Source organism: Marmota flaviventris, chromosome 5 (assembly GCF_047511675.1).
Source record: "Marmota flaviventris isolate mMarFla1 chromosome 5, mMarFla1.hap1, whole genome shotgun sequence".
Taxonomy (NCBI): Eukaryota; Metazoa; Chordata; class Mammalia; order Rodentia; family Sciuridae; genus Marmota; species Marmota flaviventris.
Genome location: NC_092502.1, coordinates 101,822,760 through 101,847,036, shown reverse-complemented (window position 1 = coordinate 101,847,036; position 24,277 = coordinate 101,822,760). Strand labels below are relative to the sequence as shown.

General features: G+C 31.9%; 1 protein-coding gene across 3 annotated transcripts in view; it reads left to right on the top strand.

Moving 5' to 3' along the window:
- Window positions 1-22,824, top strand: part of Zfyve16 (zinc finger FYVE-type containing 16) — a 49,121-nt gene extending 26,297 nt beyond the window's left edge. For all 3 annotated transcript variants that reach the window (XM_071612458.1, XM_071612459.1, XM_071612457.1), the window contains exons 7-18: window positions 1,197-1,575; window positions 3,127-3,240; window positions 4,098-4,253; window positions 4,850-5,074; window positions 8,132-8,214; window positions 9,361-9,465; window positions 9,849-9,996; window positions 12,019-12,099; window positions 16,434-16,596; window positions 17,392-17,497; window positions 18,407-18,574; window positions 20,108-22,824. In XM_071612458.1, the coding sequence (XP_071468559.1) occupies window positions 1,197-1,575; window positions 3,127-3,240; window positions 4,098-4,253; window positions 4,850-5,074; window positions 8,132-8,214; window positions 9,361-9,465; window positions 9,849-9,996; window positions 12,019-12,099; window positions 16,434-16,596; window positions 17,392-17,497; window positions 18,407-18,574; window positions 20,108-20,266 (1,887 nt within the window). In that variant the 3' untranslated portion in view covers window positions 20,267-22,824. The remainder of the gene's footprint in view (window positions 1-1,196; window positions 1,576-3,126; window positions 3,241-4,097; window positions 4,254-4,849; window positions 5,075-8,131; window positions 8,215-9,360; window positions 9,466-9,848; window positions 9,997-12,018; window positions 12,100-16,433; window positions 16,597-17,391; window positions 17,498-18,406; window positions 18,575-20,107) is intronic.
- The last annotated feature ends 1,453 nt before the right edge of the window (window positions 22,825-24,277 follow it).

Here is a 24,277-nt window from a genome sequence, read left to right as displayed (position 1 = left end):
CCCTTTGTAGTCTTTTAAAAGTTATTGAGAATCCCTAAGATATGTGGTTTATACCTATTGGTAATTACTGTATTTTAAATTAAATTGAAAAAATTTAAGGATATTTATTAATTACAAAATAATAAACCCATTACATTAGTAGAAATACTATTTTTATGAAAAGCCTTACTTTCAAAACCAAAGCAGTTTAGAAAGAAGAGTGGCATTGTTTTACATTTTTGCAAATTTCTTTAATATCTGACTTAATAGAAGACAGATACTCATACCTGCATTCAGTGTATTGTGCTGTGTTGTTTTCATATGAAGAAAATCTTAGGTCCTCATCAACTTCCTGAAAGATCTTGGGGACCTATAGAATCTCTGGACCACATTTTGAGAACCATTGGTATAGGTAAATGTAACTTAAGATTTAGCAATTTTGTTTAGACTAATATTGATTTAATGGTTTACACACATTCAGGAAAGTCTGATGGTGATATTTATGCTTGTATTTACACACATGTGCTTTGTTTAAATAGTAGATAGACAATATATGCCTCTTGGTTGTAAGAGTTCTTTTGCTAGGTTTTACAAATGGGCATGATAACCAAAAATATGTTCCTTATCTAGGACCTATTCTCTATCAGTCTTTCAACAAAATGGAAGTCCTCCATGGCTAGAACATATCACTTGAGTTCATGAATCATTCTTATTTAATATTGATTCTTGATTCTGGCTAGTCTAAAAAGAAAGGGTTTTTTATTGAAGCAGACTTGATGGATAGTTTATTGTAATTGATCCTATTATGGAATATATCTAGCACTCTGCTTCCTGACCACTCCCCTCCTTCCCTCATTTTCCTTCTCCCCTACCTTCCCAGCCTTTGTTGATTGTCATAAGAATGAGAGAGCTTTGATTTGAACCAAGTTGATTACATGTGATATGGTGCAGGATCCTCAACCTCTTTTCTCACTTTTCCAGTCAATAAGTTACTTATATCTACCTAAACATGCTGTGAGTCTAAGTCCTTATGTTCCTTAACATCATATGCTCCTGAACTTAAAGAAGTAAAATGGTACTATTTCTTGAGAAATTTACTTCAGAAGAATTTGAATGTACTCATTCTTACTAAAACTGTATGTTTGACTGTAAAGATCAGAATTTCACAGTTGAACAGAGAATAAGAACTGATTGAATTTTTATCCCATATTTTACAGAATGTAAACCCAGTGGATCATACCCATTCTTCTACATTGGAGAAAACAAACAGTGAGATAGGAGATATTGCAAGAAAAGAAATAATTCGGACTCCTATTTTTCATGTTCCATCTGTGGAAAAACAGCCTATAAACACAGGAACTGAGGGGATACCTACTTCTGGTTCTTTTGCACTAGCTGATGATGTTTTTGCAGAAATTGAGGAACCATCTGTTCTTCCTAGTGTCATGGTTAATAGCAATTTACCTGTCACTAGTATTTCAGATTATAGATTATTGTGTGGTATTGAGAAGTATGTTTGCAATAAAATTAGTCTTTTACCTAATGATGAGGACAGTTTGCCTCCACTTCTGGTTACATCTGGAGAAAAGGGATCAGGTAGGATAGCAGTTACTTAAAATTTTAAAATACTTTTTAAAAAAGAATGTACTGATAAATTTTGTCTACAATGTATGAAATACCTTTTTAAAAACTTAATTTTATTAAAATGTGTAGTAGGCTGTTATCTTTAGTTTTCAACAAGCCTTATGTAAAAAATTCTAGAGAATTTGAATTTTTATGATTCATTTATCATATCTAGTTCTCTAAAATGAGTTAAAATCCAATACAATAGGGAAATTCAGACTTTTAGCAATGTTTCCATTGTATTAAGGTTTTAAACTTATATTCTTTTTAAAAATATTTATTTATTTATTTATTTATTTTTAATACTAGGGATTATACCCAGTGGCATTTTACCACTAGGTCAGATCCCCGGCCCTTTTTATTTTTTTATTTTGAGACACTGTCTCACTAAGTTGCTTAGGGCCTCACAAAATTGCTGAGGCTGGCCTTGAACTTGTGATCCATGTCTGCAGCCTCCCAAGTGGCTGGGATTATAGGGCATGCATCAGGGTGTCCTGCTCTTTTTTTATTTTTAAAGAAGCATTGTAGGGGTCGGGGTTTTGACTCAGTGGTCACATGCTTGCCTAGCATGTGTGAGGCACTGGGTTTGATTCTCAGCACCACATATAAATAAATTAAATAATAAAGGTCAATTGAGAACTAAAAAAATATTTTAAAAAAAAGAAGCATTGTATCTCAAAAAAAAAAAAAACTAGAGTATTATATTGGACAACAAAACTGGGGATTTTAGTTTCTCATTTGTTACTTGTAACATGAATGATTTGAAGCATGTTATTTCATCTCCTTGGGCCTCAGTTTCCTTTGTAAAAGAAAAAAGGCTCTTTAAGGTCCTTTTCAAGCTGGATATTCTATGGCTAACTCTCATTTGGAGTGGTTCCCTAGGATAGACCCTGTCACCAAAGCTGTTTTTTTTGCATCCTGAAATGCGAGATGGTGGTTCTCTGCATGATAATGTAGGAGAATGACGCTTAGGATCTCTGTTCTGTCTGTAGGAACCATTTCATGAACTTAGCAGTAGTGACAAAAATCCCTGAAGCTCTGTTTTGTACATATCGTGCATGTTTTCCTGTTGATTGTCAAGTTTTGTTACCTATCACTGCTACAGGCATATGAATAGCATATTTAACCTGGGTCTAAACTACTTTCACAGACTTGTAAATTTTGGAAATTAGAATTGAAGTGATTGACAAACAAGAAAGTACCATCACAGGTGTTTGTTTTAAAACTTTGAAGGTGCTAGAATCTTATAAATATGCTATTTTATCAACATTTGTGCATATGCTATACAATATATAGGATTGACATATGTTTCAGTATTAATTTCTTCATTGCATAGACAACTAAAAATTAGTATTTAACAGTTTTACAAGATGTTGATTTTCTGGGACATGTTGGCTTTTGTTTATAAATTTGATGAGGCCATTGATGGATTTATACATTTTTCCTTTAGTGTGTGTGTGTATAAACATATTTAGCAGGATATTTATCCTGATTAATGTTACTTCTATTATTTTGTGCCTGTAGTAGAAGAACACCCATCTCATGAGCAGATCATTTTACTTCTTGAAGGCGAAGGGTTTCATCCTGTGACATTTGTCCTAAATGCTAATCTGCTCGTGAATGTCAAAATAGTATTTTGTAAGTATTGATTAATCAATTTTTGCCTTATGGGTAAGCAGGATTTCTAATTACATCTTCAAGTTAGATTTTCACTGGCAACAGTAAAAAATAAGCCACATTGAATGTTGGCTTTTCAGCCAAATCTGACTATAAATAAATTTATATTCAGTGAAGCTTGATATATGAACTTCCAGATTTTTACTAGCCTTCCTCAGTCTGTCCTAGGTTAAGATCATGCGCTTATAGGTGAGGTGTATTTTGATGCTTATTATACAATTGATAATCTCCAATAGCTTTTAGATAAATTGAAATTTTGTGAATGAGATAAGCAGGAATCATGATTTAGTAGAAATAAAGATGGTTTTAAAGCAAGTATCATGTAACCTAATTAAAAGTAAGGAAGTAAATAATCCTCAGTGGGGCTGGGGATGTGGCTCAAGCGGTAGCGCACTCGCCTGGCATGCATGCCGTCCAGGTTCGATCCTCAGCACCACATACAAACAAAGATGTTGTGTCCGCCGAAAACTAAAAAATAAATATTAAAATTCTCTCTCTAAAAAAAAAATCCTCAGTGTTAAGTTATTCTTACACTCAGTTTATTTATCAGCTTTCATACTCTCTGAAATTAATGTAGTTTTTAGCCACTGCATTTTTGCATATTTGTGTACCTTTTATTTTAGAGTTATTACTTGACTTCATAAGATAATCCTTTTTCTTTCCTTACATGAATCTTACACAATTCAGTTTAAAGTTTTTATGAGGAAAATTTGGGGGAGATAAGGAATTTGAAAGGGTGTGCTTCATGCAAAAATAATTTTTAGTTTATTAGGTTAGTAGAAGTTAACATTCATAGTTGTATGCTTTTATCACTCAAGACTCCTCAGACAAATACTGGTACTTTTCAACCAATGGATTGCATGGCTTGGGACAGGCAGAAATTATTATTCTGTTGTTATGTACGCCAAATGAAGATAAAATTCCTAAGGACATCTTCAGACTATTCATCACCATATATAAGGATGCTTTAAAAGGTATAGCATTTTATTTTGAACTATTCAAAGTAGGGGATGGATAAATTAGTTAAAGGCATTTATGCTTTTGGTTATGCTAACTGTACTACAGATTTATTTTTTGAAGAGGTTGCTAATTTCTTAAAAGAGCTTAATTATCATTTTTAGTCTTCTTAAATTTAGCATTTTATGGGATTATTGTGTATACACAGATTTTTTTCAAATTTAAGAAATGAAATATACTTGCCTCCTTGATTTTAAAAATCTATCTATATACTTTCCATATTGTGTTTACAAGGTTGGATGAGGCATGATAATTTAACCCCTCTTAACCCCTCTTAATTTATCTACATCATATATGCAATAAGGAGAAAAATTTAAAGGCATGTATGGTTGAAACATTTTCACATTTTTTTTTATGGTCCCCAAGCTCCAGGAGTATCTTAGCTTTGTGCACAGAAGGTGCTTATTAGATGCTTCTTTAAGAGTAGAAACAAACAGACAAAAATTCTATATTGCCTTTTGTTTATTTATATTATGACATTCAAACTCAGAATATGTCCCCTAAATAATAATAAAACAACTTAAAATCTTTTTATTAATAATTTTATTTCCAGGAAAATACATAGAAAACTTGGACAACATTACCTTTACTGAGAGTTTTCTGAATAGCAAGGATCATGGAGGATTTCTTTTTATTACACCTACTTTTCAGAAACTTGATGATCTCCCATTGCCAAGTAATCCTTTTCTCTTTGGAATTCTTATCCAGAAGTTAGAGATTCCTTGGGCAAAGGTTTTTCCTATGCGTTTAATGTTGAGATTGGGTGCAGAATATAAAGGTAAGTTTTAGAATAATAAGTTAGATTACATATTTTCAAATACATAGAATGTACAGTAAGAATTTCAGGGACATCATCAAGATAAAATTTTAACAGCATAACAGAATTACTTTCAATTTGGTGTACTTTTAAATTTCAAAAATAATTCTCTTCTAGAAACTCTAGAAGCTATCAAGTTAATCTGGACAACATTGTATGTCATGAAATTTCTAGATGCTCAAAAAATCATAGCCGTGTACTTTTTTTTTTTTTAATTTCAAAGCAAAGTATAAAAAATCTTGTCAAAATTACTTCTCAGTTTTCTTAAAACTGTGTATTTTCTGCTGGGCACAGTGGTACATGCCTGTAATCCCAGTGACTTGGGAGGCTGAGGCAGGAGGATCGCGAGTTCAAAGCCAGCCTCAGCAACAGGGAGGCACTAAGCAACTCAGCGAGGCCCTAAGCAACTTAGCAAGACCCTGTCTCTAAATAAAATACAAAAGAGGGCTGGAGATGTGGCTCATTGGGTGAGTGCCCTTGAGTTCAATCCCCTGTAGGCCTCTCCCCCAAAACAAAACAAAACAAAACCATGTATTGTCAAAAAAGTTTTTGTCGCTTCCCTATTAAGAAGTTGAATTATTACCTCATTTAATCTGTCTATATCATAAAGCCAAAGGATTTTTAGATTATCATTGTTATTGTATTCACTTGCTTATTGGTACTTAAAAATAGTGGTTGCCCTTTTTGTATGTTTTAATTTTTTATGCTTATTTTTATATTTCTGATATTTCATTTATTACCCAAAAGAGGAGCTTATATTGTTTATGTATGTATATGTGTATATGTGTGTGTGTGTGTGTGTGTGTGTGTCTGTATGTTTGTGTATTTACATATCTGCTTTTGGTACAACTTAAGACTTCTAAAGCTATTGTGATGATCAAAGTGTTGTACATAGTTATTTCTGTGATTTCAGAATCATTTGTAGTGTTAAACTTTTTTGAATTCTCATATCTTCATCCCTGTTTTTTTTTCAAGAGATAATATATTTGTTGGAAGTGTAGACGTTTAGGAATTTGATTCTAATATAATTTAATAGGCATTTTCTTGGAAGAAAAATATAGGGAAGATTTAAAAAGTGATGACTATTTCAGAATGAGCAATTTAAGTGAAAAAGATAATTTATTTAAATTCCTCTATTTGGCAGATTTTATTAAACTGTGATTTTGGAGATAGGGTTTCCTTACCTTTTAGGATTTAAGTATATAATTCCACCAACTTGCATAAAAATAATTTAACTTTTAGGTTTTTAAAAATGTTTTTGTATTTTTTATACCTTTATTTTATATATTTTATGTGGTGCTGAGGATTGAACCACTGAGCTAACTTTGAAGTTTAATTCTGTGTAAACCAAAGAGCTTAAGACATTTCATTCTGAGCCAAGTGTTTCTTCCATTCAGCCAAATATTTTGTTTCTGATCATAATGTTTGAATGCTATTTTTATGGAAGATTAAGGCACTATACTAGCTCATTTTAAATCATTATAGGACATTTAATCTGTAAGTATGAATAGTATTTTAGCCAGTGGTTTTCACACAGAGAAGGTTGGAAAATCATGGAACAATATGAGGGACTTCTCAAAAGATCAGAGGAGTTGGAACTGTAAATCTCTAATAGCTGTTTAGAGGCAATAAAGGAAAATTATCAATTACAATGGGAATTAACTAGACTCAGCTATTTTCTGTATTTATGTTTTGCTAGATTTTAGATAAACTGGCACTTTGAAATTAATGGTGCTTATGCCTCTTTAGACATGAATGTGGATTTTGTTATAGAGGTAATATACATGTGGAATAGCTAATTACAAAAGTTAAAGTCCCCGAGCTAAAATAACTGACCTGAATTAGTAATTTTGAGATGGGGATTATCTGCACATTGATGTTGACCAAACTTATTTGGAATTTCATTAAATATTAGATTCATGAAGATTAGATTCATGAAGTCCTTTTGTGACATTCACAATGTCATTCTAAGCCCTGTTGAGAATAGTGTTCTAAATAAAATTACCTCATTACAGTTTCCAATTCATAAAATCATGAGGTAAAAAATTGGCATTTTTCTGTTGTCATTTTAATATCATTTTCCTTTTTTAACGTTAGAAAATATGTTTGTACTAGCAAAGATGTGATTGTTCTTACTTAAGTCTTTAAAATAGATAATGTCAGGTATGTGATCTTTTCTTAGAAGTTTAAGGACATATGTTTGTATAAGAGATATTAGAGAAGTTAGTTTCTGTATGACCTAAGCTGCGAACTGAGAGTTAAAAATATTTCTGCTTTTTATCACTGTAGAAATAATCTTGCCTTCCTTTTTCACCTTTTGTTTGCTTCAGGGTATTTGCTGCATTGCCAGCTAGTTGTTGTTTTTTTTTTTTCCTATTTTGCTGTTCACTATCTATAGTGCCCTAAAGAAAGAAAAAGGTAGTTAGGTGACAGGCCCCATGTCTGATTCCCTTTTCTACCTTGGTTTCTATGATTCTTTATGCTTCTATTATCAGCTTCAAGAACTATAAACATTTACTACCATAAATTAGCACAAGTGATTATTGTAAATGCCTTTAAAGTCTTTAATTCTTTATATAATCTCTTTAAATTATTGAAACTTTATAGAGGTCAGGGGAAATGCTATATAGTTTTCCAACACCCCTTCCCAAATTTGGGGAAAATATATAATGAAAAGATTAAATGCTTTGAAATCAGACAAGCCTAGTTTCAAATCTGTTTTACCAATTAGCTTAGTCACTGTGAGCAAGTTTTTTAATCTCTAGGTCTCATCTTTCTTATATGTAAAATAAGCATTGGATTGTTGTAGGGTTTAAATAAGATGATGTATGTAAAGCTCCCAGTTCAGTGTACCATCTAGTAGATATACAGTAGGGTGAGTGACTTTTCTCACTTTCCTCTGAGCAATGACTGGATGGTATTTATGTATAACATTCGTTTTCAAAATGAGAATTAAGGTAATAAACTCAAGATTTTTGTTTTTAGTTGGTGATAACCAGTTTCCTTTCTCTTGTGTAGCATATCCTACTCCTCTTACAAGTATCAGAGGCCGAAAACCTCTTTTTGGAGAAATAGGACACACTATTATGAACTTACTTGTTGTGAGTAATTCACCTGTTTTATTAAGTGTTCTTATACTGTCACTTTAAAAGTTTATTTAGGGAATTTCACACAATTATATTTCCCTATTTTAATTTGTGTAGAATAATGAAAGCTCTTTTATAATAAATCCTAATTCATTTAACATAAGTGGACTCTGTTTTTCATAAGTCACCCTTTTAAAAAAACATAGTATCTCCTAATTTATGCATACCTGAGTTGAATTGCCTTTGGGCTAATTCTGCAGTTCTTATTTTAGGTAATGTGAGATCTCTGTACAGACTTACAAAATTGTTGAAGCTTTAGAAATAGTGTTAGAAAAGTCAATTTTATGATTTATAGAAAATTATTGCCTTAGTTTCCTCATGTGTAATAAGAAGGGTTGGATTAGGTGATATCTGAGGTTCATTTTTATCTATAATTTTTGTAATTTGTGTTTGCCTGTTATCGTAGAAAAGTACTTAGTGGATTCACTTTTGTCCGTCCAAGTCTGATTTGAAGGCTGAGTTTATAACTGTCTGTTACTGTGGCAAAATATCTGACATAATCAAGCTATAAGGAAGAAAAGTTTATTTTGACTCACAGTTTCAGAACTGTCCCATGGTCAGTTGGCCCAATTGCTTTGGGACTGTGGGAACATAGTACATTGTGGCAGGAGTGCTTGGCGCAGGAAGCCTGCTCACCTCATGATGGCCAGGAAGCAAAGAGAGAAAACAGGAAGGGGTCGGGGGCCCCCGTATCCCTTCAAGGACATGCCCCCCCAATGGCTTTATTTCCTTCCAAATAGACCACCACCTCCCAATAGTACCCCAGGTGAGTGGCCAATACTAACATATGGGCCTTTGGGGAATACTTATAAAAACCATAGCAAAGACTTTTTCTGTTTTGGAAGATCTCTAACTAAAAAGTGGAGATAACTGAAAATATTACAGTATTTTTCCTGAGAATGATATTCATTATTACTGTTGTGGAATAGCTAAAAGATTTAGTTGTTGTTTTTGAAGTTTATATTAGCTTCCTGGATGGCATTTTGATAGTTAGGTCTCAGAAACCTTAAAGTAATAGATACTAAGAAAAGGATTTAATGGATGGGTAAATGTTCATGGATAATAGTTTAAGGTTTATGGAACTGTGATTATTTTACATAGGACCTTCGAAATTACCAATATACCTTGCATAATATAGATCAGCTATTGATTCATATGGAAATGGGAAAAAGCTGTATAAAAATACCTCGGAAAAAATACAATGATGTGAGTATAATTGCTTCATTCAAAATTTAAAGACAAATGTTTGAACATTAGAATTGTGTCACATTAATTTTTTTTTGTTTTGAATTAGGCTAATATATAATAGCAATGAATACTGCTCTTGAAACATTAGAATTTATTTGCTAATAATGAATTTGCTTAATGCTGGTTTTCCATTTTTTTCCCTCATTGTTTTATCTAATAATTGAGGTAATTTTATTTTAAAACATTGGTTTTTATCATATTTCTAGGGAGTTGTCCAGACCAAAGCTTGATAATTATGAAGGTGGTCAGGAATGCAACTCCTGGAATCAATATAAAATGTTCAAAAAAATTTTTCTGAACACATGTTGTTTGTTTGTTTCCCCCTCCCCCCCCCCCCCCAGGTAATGAAAGTGATAAATTCTTCTAATGAGCACGTCATTAGCATTGGAGCTAGTTTTAGTACAGAAGCAGATTCTCATCTAGTCTGTGTACAGAATGATGGTGTTTATCAAACACAGGCCAGTAGTGCCACTGGCCATTCTAGAAAAGGTGAGAGTCATGATTCCTAATTTGCAAAGATACCTCAATTAATACAATTAATTTCAAAGGAGGAATATACACATTTTACTTATTTCCTGATTTGATGATAAAACCATATACTTAAACAATTTCAGCTATACAAACAATAGATTTTAAAAAATGCTTCTCAATTGTGTTTTTCTCTCTAACTGTGTTAGGTTTAAAGACTTGGAAGACTGTATTTCTTTTGATATCTTCTTTAGTGTATCCTATAAGGTGGAGGTCTATGAGTGATTTCTCTCTGGAATGAGGTGATTTTTCACATGGGTTCAGTCTCTGTCCCAATTTCTTATAATTTGGGGAGCATAGAGTGGACAAAAATGAATGAATTATAAAACTATGAGTGGCTGCAGATATAAAAATTATAAAAATGGTAGAGTGAGCAGCTTCTGTGGGTGACATTATACTCAGCTTTGGCTGAAGGGCCTCAGTGACTGCTGTGATTACCAAACCCTTGCAGTAAAGGACCTAACAAATTGAAAATGGAAGATAGTATCCCTTAAAATTAATACATTATTGTAGGATAACATATTTAAAGTAATCTGGTATTCTGACTGCTAATAAATTTTTTCTCATGACTGTAAAGGTAATGTATACTCATTTTTAGTAAGCTTGGAAAATATATCTTAAAAAGTAATAAAAGATACATACCTGTAGTCCTAGGAGCTCAGGAGGCTGAAGTTGAGGATCGCAAGTTCAAGGCTAGCCTCAGTGACTTTGAAAGGCCCTAAGCAACTTCTTGAGACCCTGTCTCAATGAAAAATAAAAAGGGCTGGGATACAGCTCAGTGGTAAAACACCCACAGGTTAAATCCCTAGTACCTGGCTGAGGTTGTGGCTCAGTGGGTGTGTGAGGCACTGGGTTTGCTCCTCAGCACCACAAATAAATAAATAAATAAAATGAAGGTATTGTCTCCATCTACAACTAAAAATATACATATATTTTTAAATCCCTAGTACCAAAAAAAAAAAAAGAAAAAGAAAGAAGTGCCAAGACAAGGCCATTTGTTGGTATTTTAAGTATATTTTCTTCTTATTTTAATACATAGATGGCATTACACTGTATATTTTACACTTTTGCGTTTTGCTTTTTAACAACATGTCATTGACATTTTTGTCGTTAAAATATTTACAACTTTTTAATGTTGAATAGGTATACATTCATGTGTTAACACTCAAAAAAGGTATACACATTTAAATAGTAGTGAAAAAAAATCTCTTACCTTGACCACCCAGCCATTCTCTTGTCTTCCTACATGCAATCAAACCAGTATTAGTTTCTTATATATCCTTTCAAAGACATTTTTTGTTTTAATCTATATTTAAGCAAACACTTACATATGCACACACACACATATAATCTCTTAACTCCCACTGTTTTAGACAAGCCATAACATTTGCTCCATTGTGCACCTTGCTTTTTTGTTGTTCTTAACATATCTTGAAGATTATTCTATGTTGGTAAAGAGCTTTCACATTCCACATAACTTTCCATTTTATGTATACATCATTTAACTATCCCATACTGATAGACATTCATTATTACCCATCCTCAGCTATTTATAAAAATGCTACTGTGAATAATCTTTTATACATGCCATTTTGTTCACTGTTGAACCTATCTATAGGATAAATTCCTAGAAGTACAATTAGTGTGGCAAAGGTTACATTCATAATTTTAATAGATAATTGTTAAGCTAAGGCTCCATCGAGACTTCTATTTTTTAAATTTTTGTTTTCTCCAGTAGTGAAGGTTTCATTTCCCATACTCTCACTAACACAAACATAAACATTTTAAATAGTACAATAGTCTATAATTTATTAGATATAAACATTAAATTATTTTATACAATATTTTAATTTTTTAATTTAAGTGTTATAAGCTTAATATACATTGAGTATTCAGAATGTGTATGCTCCATAATCTAAATTTAACAAATATAATATAAAATGAGCAGGTTAAAGCATAAATAATTGTTTATGTCATTATCAGTGACAGGTGCAAGTTTTGTGGTATTCAATGGCGCTCTAAAAACATCTTCAGGATTCCTTGCAAAGTCCAGTATAGTTGAAGGTATGTGCTTCACTTTTAGATTGTTTTAATGTAAAGTTGTTTTTTCTATTACCTTTAAAAATGTACTTGATGCTTACCAAAAAAAAAATGTAAATTATAAAGAATAGTAGCACAAACTAATGTGAAATCATCACTCAGTCCAAGAACTAGAACATGAGCAGTATTGGGTCTCCTTAAGCCTTCTTGAACCTCCTTTCCCTAAGAATTTCCTACTAGACTGAATACTATTGTTTTGTTTTAACTCTTAATATGCATGTGCTCAAACAATATGTAACCTAAATATGCTTATTTTGGAGATTATGAAAGATATTCTTCATATAGTCATATGGAACTGTTTTCATGAAAAATTATTTGTGTTTCTGAAATTTATGTATATGTTGCCTGCAGCTATAGCTTATTCATCTTCAGTGCTATTAAACATTCTGTGAATGTGTGACAGTATATTCACTTCCTGGTCATGAACTTCTGGGATAATTCTTGATTTTTTTGCTATTACAAACAGTGATACTAATAATATTCTTAGTTGTGTGTGTGGACACAATGTAAGTTTAAAAATTTTCCTAGAATATATATCTAGAAGTGGAATTTCTTGGTCAGTAGATTAATAAATGGTCAACTTTACAAGATATTGATAATTGTTTTTCAGCATGATGGTACCAATTTATCTCACAATCAGAATGTAGAAGAGTTTTCATATTCTGCAAACACGGTATAATCAGATTACTTAATTTGAGTCAATCTGGAAGGTATTTCTGAATATGGTCATAATTAGCATATTCCTATTCACTTAGAAGTAGAGCATCTTATTTTGTATTTATTGGGCACTTACGGGACCTTTTCTGTGTAATCCCTGTTTACTACTTTACCCATTTTTATATTAGGCCATGTGTCTTTTTTCGAACTGCCCTGTAGTTTATATAGTTTTATATATTGTAGATTCCCACTCCTTCATTTTTTAAAACTATTTTTTAGTTGTAGATAGACACAATACATTTATTTTATTTATCTATTATTATGTGGTGCTGAGGATCAAACCCAGTGCCTCACACATGCTAGACAAATGCTCTACCACTGAACTAGAACCCCAGCCCTGCCTCCTTCATTTTTTTTTTTAAATATTTTTTTAGTTGTAATGGACACAGTACCTTTATTTTATTTGTTTATTTTTATGTGGTGCCGGGGATCGAAACTAGTGCCATGTGCATGCTAGGCAAGTGCTCTACCACTGAGCACAACCCCTGCCCCTCCTCCTTCATTTTTAAATGGCATTTAATAATTGTAAATATTATATATACTGCAATATGATAATTTGATACAGGTATAGGATGTATAATGATCAAATCAGGGTAATTAGCATTTCTTTCTCCTTAAACTTTTATCATTTATATATGTTGGGAAACTTTGAATTCTTCTTTTCTAGTTCTTTATAAAATATATGTAAATTGTTATGAGCTATAGTCACCCTTCAATATGTGGAACATTGGAACTTATTCCTGCCTATGGAACTATATATTGATACCTGTTATTCAACCTCTCTTCCACTCTCCTACCCACCTCCAATAACCACTATCCTATTTTGTACTTCTATGAAATAAACTCTTTTAGCTTCCACATATGAACAGAAACAAATATCAAGTGACAAATGTCTTTCTGTGCCTGGATTAGTCTCCTAATGTCCTCCAGTTCCATCTATGTTGCCACAAATGACAGGATTTCATTCTTTCTTATGATTGAATAATATGCCATTGTGTACGTCACATCTTTATTCATTCATCTGTTGAGGAGCACCTCAGTTGATTTCATATCTTGGCTAACATTAATAATGGTGCTTCATTAGCACAGGTGTGCAGGTATTTCTTTGTTAAAATTATTTTATTTCTTTGGAAATAGATCCAGTAGTGGAATATCTAGATCATGTAATAGTTCTATTTTTAGTTTTTTGAGGAACTTCCATATTGTTTTCCTAATGACTGTGCTAATTTACGTAATCTACCAATAGTGGTAATTCCTCCTTTTCCACATCCTTACTAGTTTTTTTGTCAGTTTGATTATAGACATTCTGATTGGGGTGAGATGATATTTCAGTGTGATTTTTGATTCACACTTCCCTGATGATTAGTGACATTTGCATTTTTTCGTATGCATGTTGGCCATTGATATATCTTATTTTGAGAAATATTTATTCAGATCATTTGCTCGTTTGTTAATTGTTTTTACTGTGGAGATTTTTTCAGTTCTTTGTATGTTCAAATGGATTGAATGTCAATCTCTGTTGAATGAAGTGCTTATAAATATTTTCTCCCATTCTGTACGTTGTCTCTTTACTCTGTTGTTTCCTTTTCTGTACAGGAACCTGTTAGTTATAATATCATTTATTTTTGCTTTTTTTTTTTTTTAAATCTGTGCTTTGGTTCTTATCCAAAAAAATCATTACCTATATAGAAATTTTGAAGTCCCTGTGTTTTTTTCTAGTAGTTTCATAGTTTCAGTTCTTACATTTAGGTATTTGATCCAATTTTAGTAGACTTTTGTACATGGTGAGAGATATTGGATCTAGTTTCAATCTTTTGCATATGGATACCCAGTTTTCCCAGCACCATTTATTGAAGAGATGTCCTTTATCCAATGTCTGTTTGTGGCACCTTTGTTGAAGATCAGTTGGCTGTATACAGGTAGATTTACTTTTGGAATCTCTATTCTGTTTCTTTCATCTCTGTTTTGTGTTTTATGTCAATACCATGCTGTTTGGAAATTACTTTGTGTAGTATAGACATTTTCATGATATTAATTCTTCAATCCTTGAGAGCTGGTTTGAAGGTTCTAGCACGGAGCACCGTAACCTGTATACTCTTCACTGAAGAAAGGTGCTTTTCTATTGGGGAAAGTTGTCTTCCTTGAACATACAGCTTCAGGAGGGATGCATGTGGAGCAGTGAGGGAGGAAGGGAATACCCATTTTGCCAGCCAGATCAGCCGCATCAACCCTCGTGATCAGTGGGGTGACAGATGTCACAGCCAGATGCCCTCACATCCATTCTTCAATCCTTGAATATAGATGTCTTTTCATTGTTCTGTGTCATCTTCAGTTTCTTTCATCAGTGTTTTGTAATTCTTATTGTAGAAATCACTAAGTTCTGTGGTTAAATACATTCCTGTTTTAGAAATTTTGTCATTAATGCTATTGTGAATGTGATTACTTTCTTGATTTCTTTCTAGACAAGTTTGTTATTGGTATATAAAAATGCTACTGCTTTTGTGTATTGATTTTGTATCCTGCAATCTTACTGAATTTGTTAATCAGTTCTAACAGGTGTTTTGTTTGTTTGTTTTGTATATCAAATCATGTCATCTATAAACAGGCATTCTTTGACTTCCTCCTTTTCTATTTGGATATCCCTTGTTTCTTTCTGTTGACTTAATGCTCTGGCTCAAAATTCCAATGTTATTTAAGAGTGATGAAAATGAATATCCTTGTCTTGTTCCTGATCTTCAAGGAAATCATTTCAGCTTTCCCCCTTTCAGTATGATGTTAGGTATAGGTTCGTTAGTTGTGACCTTTATTGTGTTGAGATACATTCTTTCTATACCTAATTTATTGAGGATTTTATTATGAGGGGATTTTGAATTTTATTAAATATTTTTCTGCATATGTTGAGATTATAGTTTTATCCCTCATGTGATGTATTTAGTTCTTTTGATTTTTGTCATGGTTGAAGTATCTTTGCATCCCCGGGATAAATCCCATTTAATTATAGTGTATGATATTCTTTTTATTTTTATTTTAATGTGTGTGTGTGTGTGTGTGTGTGTAGTGCTGGGGATTGAACCCAGGGCCTTGTGCATTCGAGGCAGGCACTCTACCAACTAAGCTATATCCCCAGCCCTTACCCCCTTTTTTTTAAATGAAAATTTAACCCAGGGATGTTTTACACTGAGCCACATCCCCAGTCCTTTTTTTTTTTGAAACAGGTTTTAAGTTGTTGAGGGCCTCATGAAGTTGCTGAGGCTGGCCTTGAACTTGTAGTTCTCTTGTCTCAGCCTCCTGAGTCACTGGGATTATAGGCATGCACCACCATGCCTATGTATAATCTTCTTAAAGTATTCTTCAGCAGTAAATTCATCATAGCCAGAAGCACAAATTCTTCTCTTTGTTTAACCTTAAAAAATGAATTCTTAACTTCATATTTTTATTTTCTAGTGGAAGACCACTATTAGGATAATTAACAAAGTATTTAAAACCTTCATAGTGAACATATTTTGATAGTAAATTTTATGGCTTATACATATAAACATATATTTGGCAAAATAAATGTGAAACATAACTCTCATTTCTAGATGGCTTAATGGTACAGATAACTCCAGAGACCATGGACGGTTTGCGGCTAGCTTTACGAGAGCAAAAAGACTTTAAAATTACCTGTGGAAAAGTTGATGCAGTAGATCTAAGAGAATATGTGGATATCTGCTGGGTAGATTCTGAAGAAAAGGGAAACAAAGGGTAGGAATTTTTTGTTACTAAAATGTACTTGATTTGATGTAGGGGGAAGGATCAAAACATTCTTATAATAAATTAAATATTTTATGAATGAATATAGAATTATGCCATTAATTTAAATACTTATGCTCCAGTTAATAAATACAGCCTGTTTTTTCAAATAGTACTTAACCAGCCTCATAAGGGTTTTCTTGGGCAGGATGCTGTTAACAGATGGGCAATTTGGGAGAGGGCTAATGTTAAAACATCCACTGTGTAGTAGCATGAGCTTGCTGCCAGGGCTGAGAAAAGGTAAATTTTTTTTCTGTCAAATGAGTAAGCATTCTCTTTGGGTAAGTCTGGATCATTTTGATTTACTATAAATACACACTAAATTTAGTATACACATTAGACACATTATATATTATTACTGCCACTCTTCCTCTTTTCAGTTAATCATTGTATTTCTTTCTGGGGCTAAGGGCTAATGCTAAAAGATTCCAAAATAGATTTTTCAAATTCATGAGACATCTTTTCTGTTAGGAGAGTATTTAAAGCCTTTTAAACCTAGGTCTAAATTGGACATATATGAAGAAGGACATATAATTTATTGATGAATGAAAAAATTTGTTTTACAGTCAAGAAATCATGATAAGTGAGCTGCAGGTTTAATTATTTTGTATATAATTGAGACATCTTGTTGCTGCTTAAAATGTAGGACTTTCATAGTTTTTCTCATCTCATTTGTTCAAATTTAATAATTCATTTCAGAAAAGCACTTTTATGCTAATAATCGTACTATATTGCTTTATTCTGCAGTGTTATCAGTTCAGTGGATGGAATATCATTACAGGGATTTCCAAGTGAAAAAATAAAACTGGAAGCAGATTTTGAAACTGATGAGAAGATTGTAAAGTGTACTGAGGTAACAGAGAAAGGAGATCGCTTTCCTTTACATTCTGTGTTTGGATATGGTTTTTGTATTTTGAATTTGGACATGGTGCATGCTCAACCTTTGAATGTTGAAGTGTAGCTTAATACACATTTTACTTTGTTTTACTTTACACTGGTAGGCACATGCATATTTCTGCGCTAGCCTGTCTCTTACACACTAGATGTAGATTTCCCCTAGGTGTACTTTAGGCTATCATCATGATGGTACTGCTGCCAGCTAATGGTTCAGTTTTGGCAACATTGCCATCTTTGTATTGTAATAAGTTATTTTTATTTTTCTCTTATTTTACAGTAAAATATTTTTTGACATGCATTTATAATCAGCATTCACGTAATGAAGGTTATTTGTGCATGTTCTAACTTTTTTTTCTTTTAAAGAAGAGGTAATGAAACTATAGATATGTATACTCCCTAGCCTCTTAATCTGCTTCTTTATTCTCCTTCTGCCATCTCCCCTGGTCAGGCAACTGGCAATTGGTCATTCATTTCTTCCCCACCCCACATTTTTTTGTTGTTGTTGTTACATTATAGTTGTACATAATGATGAGATTTGTTGTTACATATTCATATATAAACACAATATAACAATGTAATTCAGCCAGTATTGCTCCCCAGCACTTCCCTCCTCCCCCCACCTCCCACTGGCATCATTCATTTCTTATGTAATACATACGTTTTTAACTTATAATGTAGAAATCAAAGAGAATATAGGAATAAGAAAGCATTGTTTTAATATTTCTGAGGAAGGTCACAGTTACTGAGTCTGACCTTAAACTTGTGATCTTCCTGTTTTAGCCTTCCATGTAGAGCTTAATTGTTTCATTTTGAAAGTTACTTTGAATCTTAATCATGACTTGTTTCCTAATTAAATACATTTCAGGTGTTTTACTTTCTAAAAGACCAGGATTTATCTATTTTATCAACTTGTTACCAGTTTGCAAAAGAAATAGCCATGGCTTGTAGTGCTGCACTCTGCCCTCACCTGAAAACACTAAAGAGTAATAGAATGAATAAAATTGGACTCAGAGTTTCTATTGACACTGATATGGTAAGGATGCTTCTGTGATGAATTTTTAAATGAATATATCATATATTAAAATAATCAAAAGATTTTTCTCTAGCCTTTTATTTTGAGAAAAGGGAGCCAAAATTTGTTGAGCATCAAATGTGTGCTATAAATTCACATGTATTATTTCTATTAATCTGTGCAATAGAGGTCAGCATACTTTTTGGTAAAAGGCCAGATAGTAAATATTTTAGGCATTGTAGGCTGTTTGGTTTCTTTCACAAAAGTTCAGCTCTGCATTATAGTTAGAAAGCAGCCACTAACTCTATGCAAACAATGAATGTGGCTTTTATCCATGAAATTTCCTGTACCCATTGGGGCCAGATTTGGGCTGCAGGCCATAATTTGCTGACCACCCTGCCCATGACTATCCTACTTAATAGGAATGTTTTTAAATTTACTTATTCTGACTAGATTTTATATTCATATGTTTTAAATAAAACTTAAGATGTCTAAAAGCAAATACATGAAAAGGATCATTTCAGCTAAACTTTTTTTTTTTTTTTGCTATGACCATGGAGGGATTATGTAACAGCATAAATTCTTTTTAATGTTGCAGAGTAGTTAGTTAAATAGTAATTTATTTAACTAGATCTTCATGCTTATTTGCTATAGGTTGATTGAAATTTAGGTTTTCCACAATATTTTGCTTGTGTATAAGTGTGAGCATAGACATAAGAAAAATTCCTAGAACTAGAATTGCTTGATCCAGGTATGTGCTCAAAATTGCCTTATTGTCCCAAATAGAGATTATGCTAATTTATTTTTCTACCAATGATTTTTGAGAGTGTTCTTTTTTATCAAAACAGTATATAATCAAACTTTTTTTTATAATAGCATGTAACAGTATATAATCAAACTTTTTTGATTATATATTTGGAAATACAGATTTTCAAAGCAGATTTTTCATTAGACTATTTAATCTAAACATGGGTGCATCCTTATGCCAGTGTTCTTTTCTCTAGCCAGGATGTGTTATACTCATACTTCTGAAAAGAGGAAGTTTTGTTTTCATTACACTATTAAAAGTTCTTTTTTCAAGGAAGCACCTAATAATGAATTGTTATTTGAGTAAGCATTGCTAATGTTTTCTTTTTTATTCAAATGTATTAAAATATAATTTTCATCAGCACTATTAAATTCTAATATCAAATATTATTGCAATAATAAAATTGAAATATTTCTAAGAAAAATCTTTAATACCATGGTGTTTTTTTTAGGTAATATTGGTAATTATTCATAACCGCAGCCAGTGTATTTATATATTCATTGAGAGGAAATGTAAAGTATAAAATTATGACAATATTTATGATATATATGTGAGGAACAATTATAATTTATGTAATAGATGGATAGAATTAATACAAGAGAATATAGGATTTTTTAATAAATAATATATCAAGTATTTTATTAACATGCTGAATATTCTAGGATATTTTAAAATTTATCTTCATCAATGGAGCTAAACAAGATTGATAATTTTCTAGGATCATCTCATCAATATTTGTTTTCCAGGTTGAATTTCAGGCAGGATCTGAAGGTCAACTTCTTCCTCAGAATTACCTAAACGACCTTGATAGTGCTCTGATACCTGTGATCCACGGTGGGACCTCCAATTCTAGTTTATCGTTAGAAATAGAATTAGTATTTTTCATTATAGAAAATCTTTTTTAGTGGAAGAATGTGCTGTATTATATATTGCAAACTGTTTTGTTAAAATTAACTCTAGCACTAAAGCTGAAATGCCACAAACACTAAAAGTAAATATTTGATGTTTGAAACATATAAGCTTTGCTTTTTAGGCAGGAATGATCTTTTAAAATCATTAGCACAATATTTAAATACCTAAAAATTTAAGTGATCCACAGTTTTTGAAGCTTTACACTTAATACATGTACTAAAATGACAAGGATTCCTTATACCTTGAAGAAATCTGTAGCATTTACAGCATTATTTAAATGCTAAGCCAAAGTGTCTGCACTTAGTTATACCTCTTTATACCAAGAATGATTTTAATGAAGGCTCTATTCAGATGTAACCTTATGAAGGAAATGTCTGTTTTGTGTATATGCCAGTTAAGATACTGGTTTCTAAAGTCTGTTAAAAATGTATTTCAATGGCACAGACCAGTTTCAAGATCTTTGACTTATGATTCTTTGAATAAAACTGATAACTTATTTGTATAATTGGAGTGGAGACCTCCCTCCATAATTAGATAAACTCTGATTGTTTGGATTAATTGCCTTTTTTCTTCTCACTTATTTTATATATATATATCATTTTCTTGATTAAATGGGTATTCTTAAAATGATTATGGGTGCTTTAGGGTTTTGTGCTTCTATATTTAAGTATTTGTTTTTATAGCAACTTATGATTCAGAATGTTTTATAAGAATTTAATAATTTATAAATAGGCAATATTTTTGTATCATAGTGCATTATTTTTTTCTCCTTTACTTTGAAAGTATACCACTGTATTTAATACTTCTACCACTGATTAACAAAAGGCCAGAGTACCCCTCAAATAGTCATTATGTAGCAATATATTAAGCCTGAAACAAGTTATTTTTTCCCATGTTAATTCTTAGAAATATCTTGACAACCTTACATGTTTTCATTGACACCAGTACATTATCAATTTTAATGAACTAATTACTTTTACATATTTTCAATTCTTTATATAATAGTTTTTTATAATAGAATATTGAATGAAGTTTAAGTCTATGTTTTTGAAACTATTGTAGCGCTTTCCCTTTTACTGCAAACATTTAAAAAGAAGAAGAAGAAAAGAAAAAGGGCATATATTATTCCTGTCATTTAAGTTATATAAAATCAATTATTTTAATGCCTTTTTTATTTGTATGTGTAATATATATATTTTTTTGTATCAAAAACACTCATTGTATGTCTGAAGGAAAAGAAACTACACTAAATAACCCTGTAATAAGAAAAATATTTGTGAAGCACCTCTTATAAATTAAATCGAGTCTATAACTCAGGATCTGAGGTCTCGTGCTAGGAGAGACCAAGAATTTTAATGTTTGGGCATCTGGTTCCACTGGATCACATCTGTGGTACTAGCCAAAGACACAATTTGGAGGAAAATATCATTCCTCTGGAAACCACTAGTTCATAACAGTGTAAATGTTACAGATGTTAAATAAAATGGCAACAAATTATAACTTGTGAAATTTATTGAACTGGTGTAATATAAATACAATTACATATAAAACTCAATTTATGTTTTCTTTATTTAGTGTGTTTGTTTTGCAGTATAGTCTACACTTATTTTGTGATGTAATTGCAGAATTTATAAATACTAAAGTTTCCTTAAAACATCCAAAGGGTAGAAGGTTCTTCTATGATGGGATAGTTTTGGATTTGTTTTTATAAAGCCTCTACCTTCAATAAAAATTGGAATTCTATACCCAAGGTTTGAAGGCACATTTTAAAGTATTCTTTATAGACATATATTTCTGAAAGCATTTGCTACTTATTTGGCCATATTCTTCACATTGGTACTAAAGTTGGATTTTTAATTTTTTTTAAGGTAAAGAAATAGAATGGTTCTTTATACTCACTCTACAATGGTCTATTTTTATCGATTACCTTTTATTACTACTCTCTTTTTTCTGAATTTTGAAATCTGAAGTAAAATGTAGCCTACTGTTGTATACAACTATTAGCCAGCAAACTGTGTGTGTGTTTGTGTACATGCTATGTGCAGAGCACTTTATTAGGTCATTGGTTAAAAATGAATAAACAGTTCTTTCCCTCTTGGAGCTAAATGTATTAAACAGAGGATTAATGTGTAGCGAAAGTTTTAGATTGCTGTGATAGACATGAATCTTGACTAGGTGATTGTGAAACAACTGAGGAGGCAGCCAAACCATTAATGAGAAGGCATCAGAGAACCTATTAAATTCTGGGCAGTGAAGTTGGCAAAAGCTGAAAATCTGAAAAATCTGTAATATTGTAGAAAGACTCAAATTTCCTTTCTAAATCAATTTAAACCAGTCTTTGGTGTTGTGTGGATGTTTCATCTTATGATTTAATTATAAAAGTAGTAGCCTGACTATGGTTCTCAACTGCCTAGGTGTATAGCAATCTAGATTTAGGTATTGTTCATAAACAAAGAACAGAGCATTTATTTTTTAATAGCAAGCATAACTTTCATGATGTGACTCAAATTTTAAAAGAAAATATCTTGAAATAAAACAAACTTCCAACTAATCCCAGGTTTTATTTTTCTTCTCTGTGACTTAAAGTTTTATGTAAATATGAATTAAAAAACAAATATTAAAACTCCCTCCCACCTTGTACACATCTACCTTGTTCTTCCCACCCACAAGTCTCAACAGGTAATCATTTTTATTTGTTCCTTATAAATTATTCCAAGATTTAGGTGCTGTAGCAGCAAATACAAATAAGTATATTCTTATTTTCTCCCATAATTTTTTTCAAGTGCACAATATATTGTACTCACGCTGTATAGGTTGAACTTACTTCTCCTAACTGAAATTTTATATTCTTTGGCCAACATCTCCCACAATGCCTCTGCCATCTTCCATCCCTTCTGCACCCTAGCAACCACCATCTATTCTACTCTCTGCTTCTAAATTCAGCTTTTTTAGATTCCACATAAAAATGATCATGTGTATTTGTCTTCCTGTGCCTATTGTATTTTGCTTAACATAAATGCTTGTCACAAATGATAGAATTTCCTTCTTTTTTGAAGCTAAATTCCATTGTGTATTCACACCACATTTTCTTTATCTGTTCATCTATTGGTAGATACTCAGGTTGATTCCATATCTTGGTATGGTGAATAATCCTGCAGTGAATCATGGGGGTATATATATATCTCTCTTTAACAGAGTAGTTTCATTTCCTTTAGATATATATCCAGTAGTTGGTTTGCTGGATCATATATTTCTATTTTAAATTTTTTGAGGACTCTCACACTATTTTCCAAAATTATTGTACAATCCTCTCTCATTTCTTGTGTATCAGTTACTTTGGGTTACATAGCATATGTTTAGGATCCTAGAGATCTTATTGCTTTTGTCAATAAGATTGTTTACTCAGTAATTGGTAAAAACATCTAAATTATAGAAAGGAAGAAAGACTCCATTAATAAAAGAGTTATGACATGTGTCTTAATAGGAGGACTTTTTAATAACAAAACTTTTATTACTGAAATACCTGAATGGTTATTTTTTATTGAAGCTATATTTTAAATTTTTATTTTTTCCTATCAGGCACTAAACTTGCCATCTAAACTTATCTTTTATCATTTAATTACACTCATGGTTTTTTCAAATCAGATTTTAATAGTTTCAAATCTTATTATTACTATAATAATAATAGTAATATTATTTGGTATCAGGAATTCAACCCAGGGGCACTTAATCACTGAGCCACATCCCCAGTCCTTTTTTGCATTTTATTTTGAGACAGGGTCTTGCTGAGTTGCTTAGTGCCTCTGGTTTTGAACTCACAATCCTCTTACTTCAGCCTCCTGAGCCACTGGGATTACACGCATGTACCACCACACCTGGCTTCAAATCTTATTCTTAATATCCCAGTTTTTAATTTACCTTGGAATGATATGTAATACTAATACCTTTTGGAAACATTTTCTGCCTTACATTGATAAAATTCAGCCATATTTTCATTGTTCTTA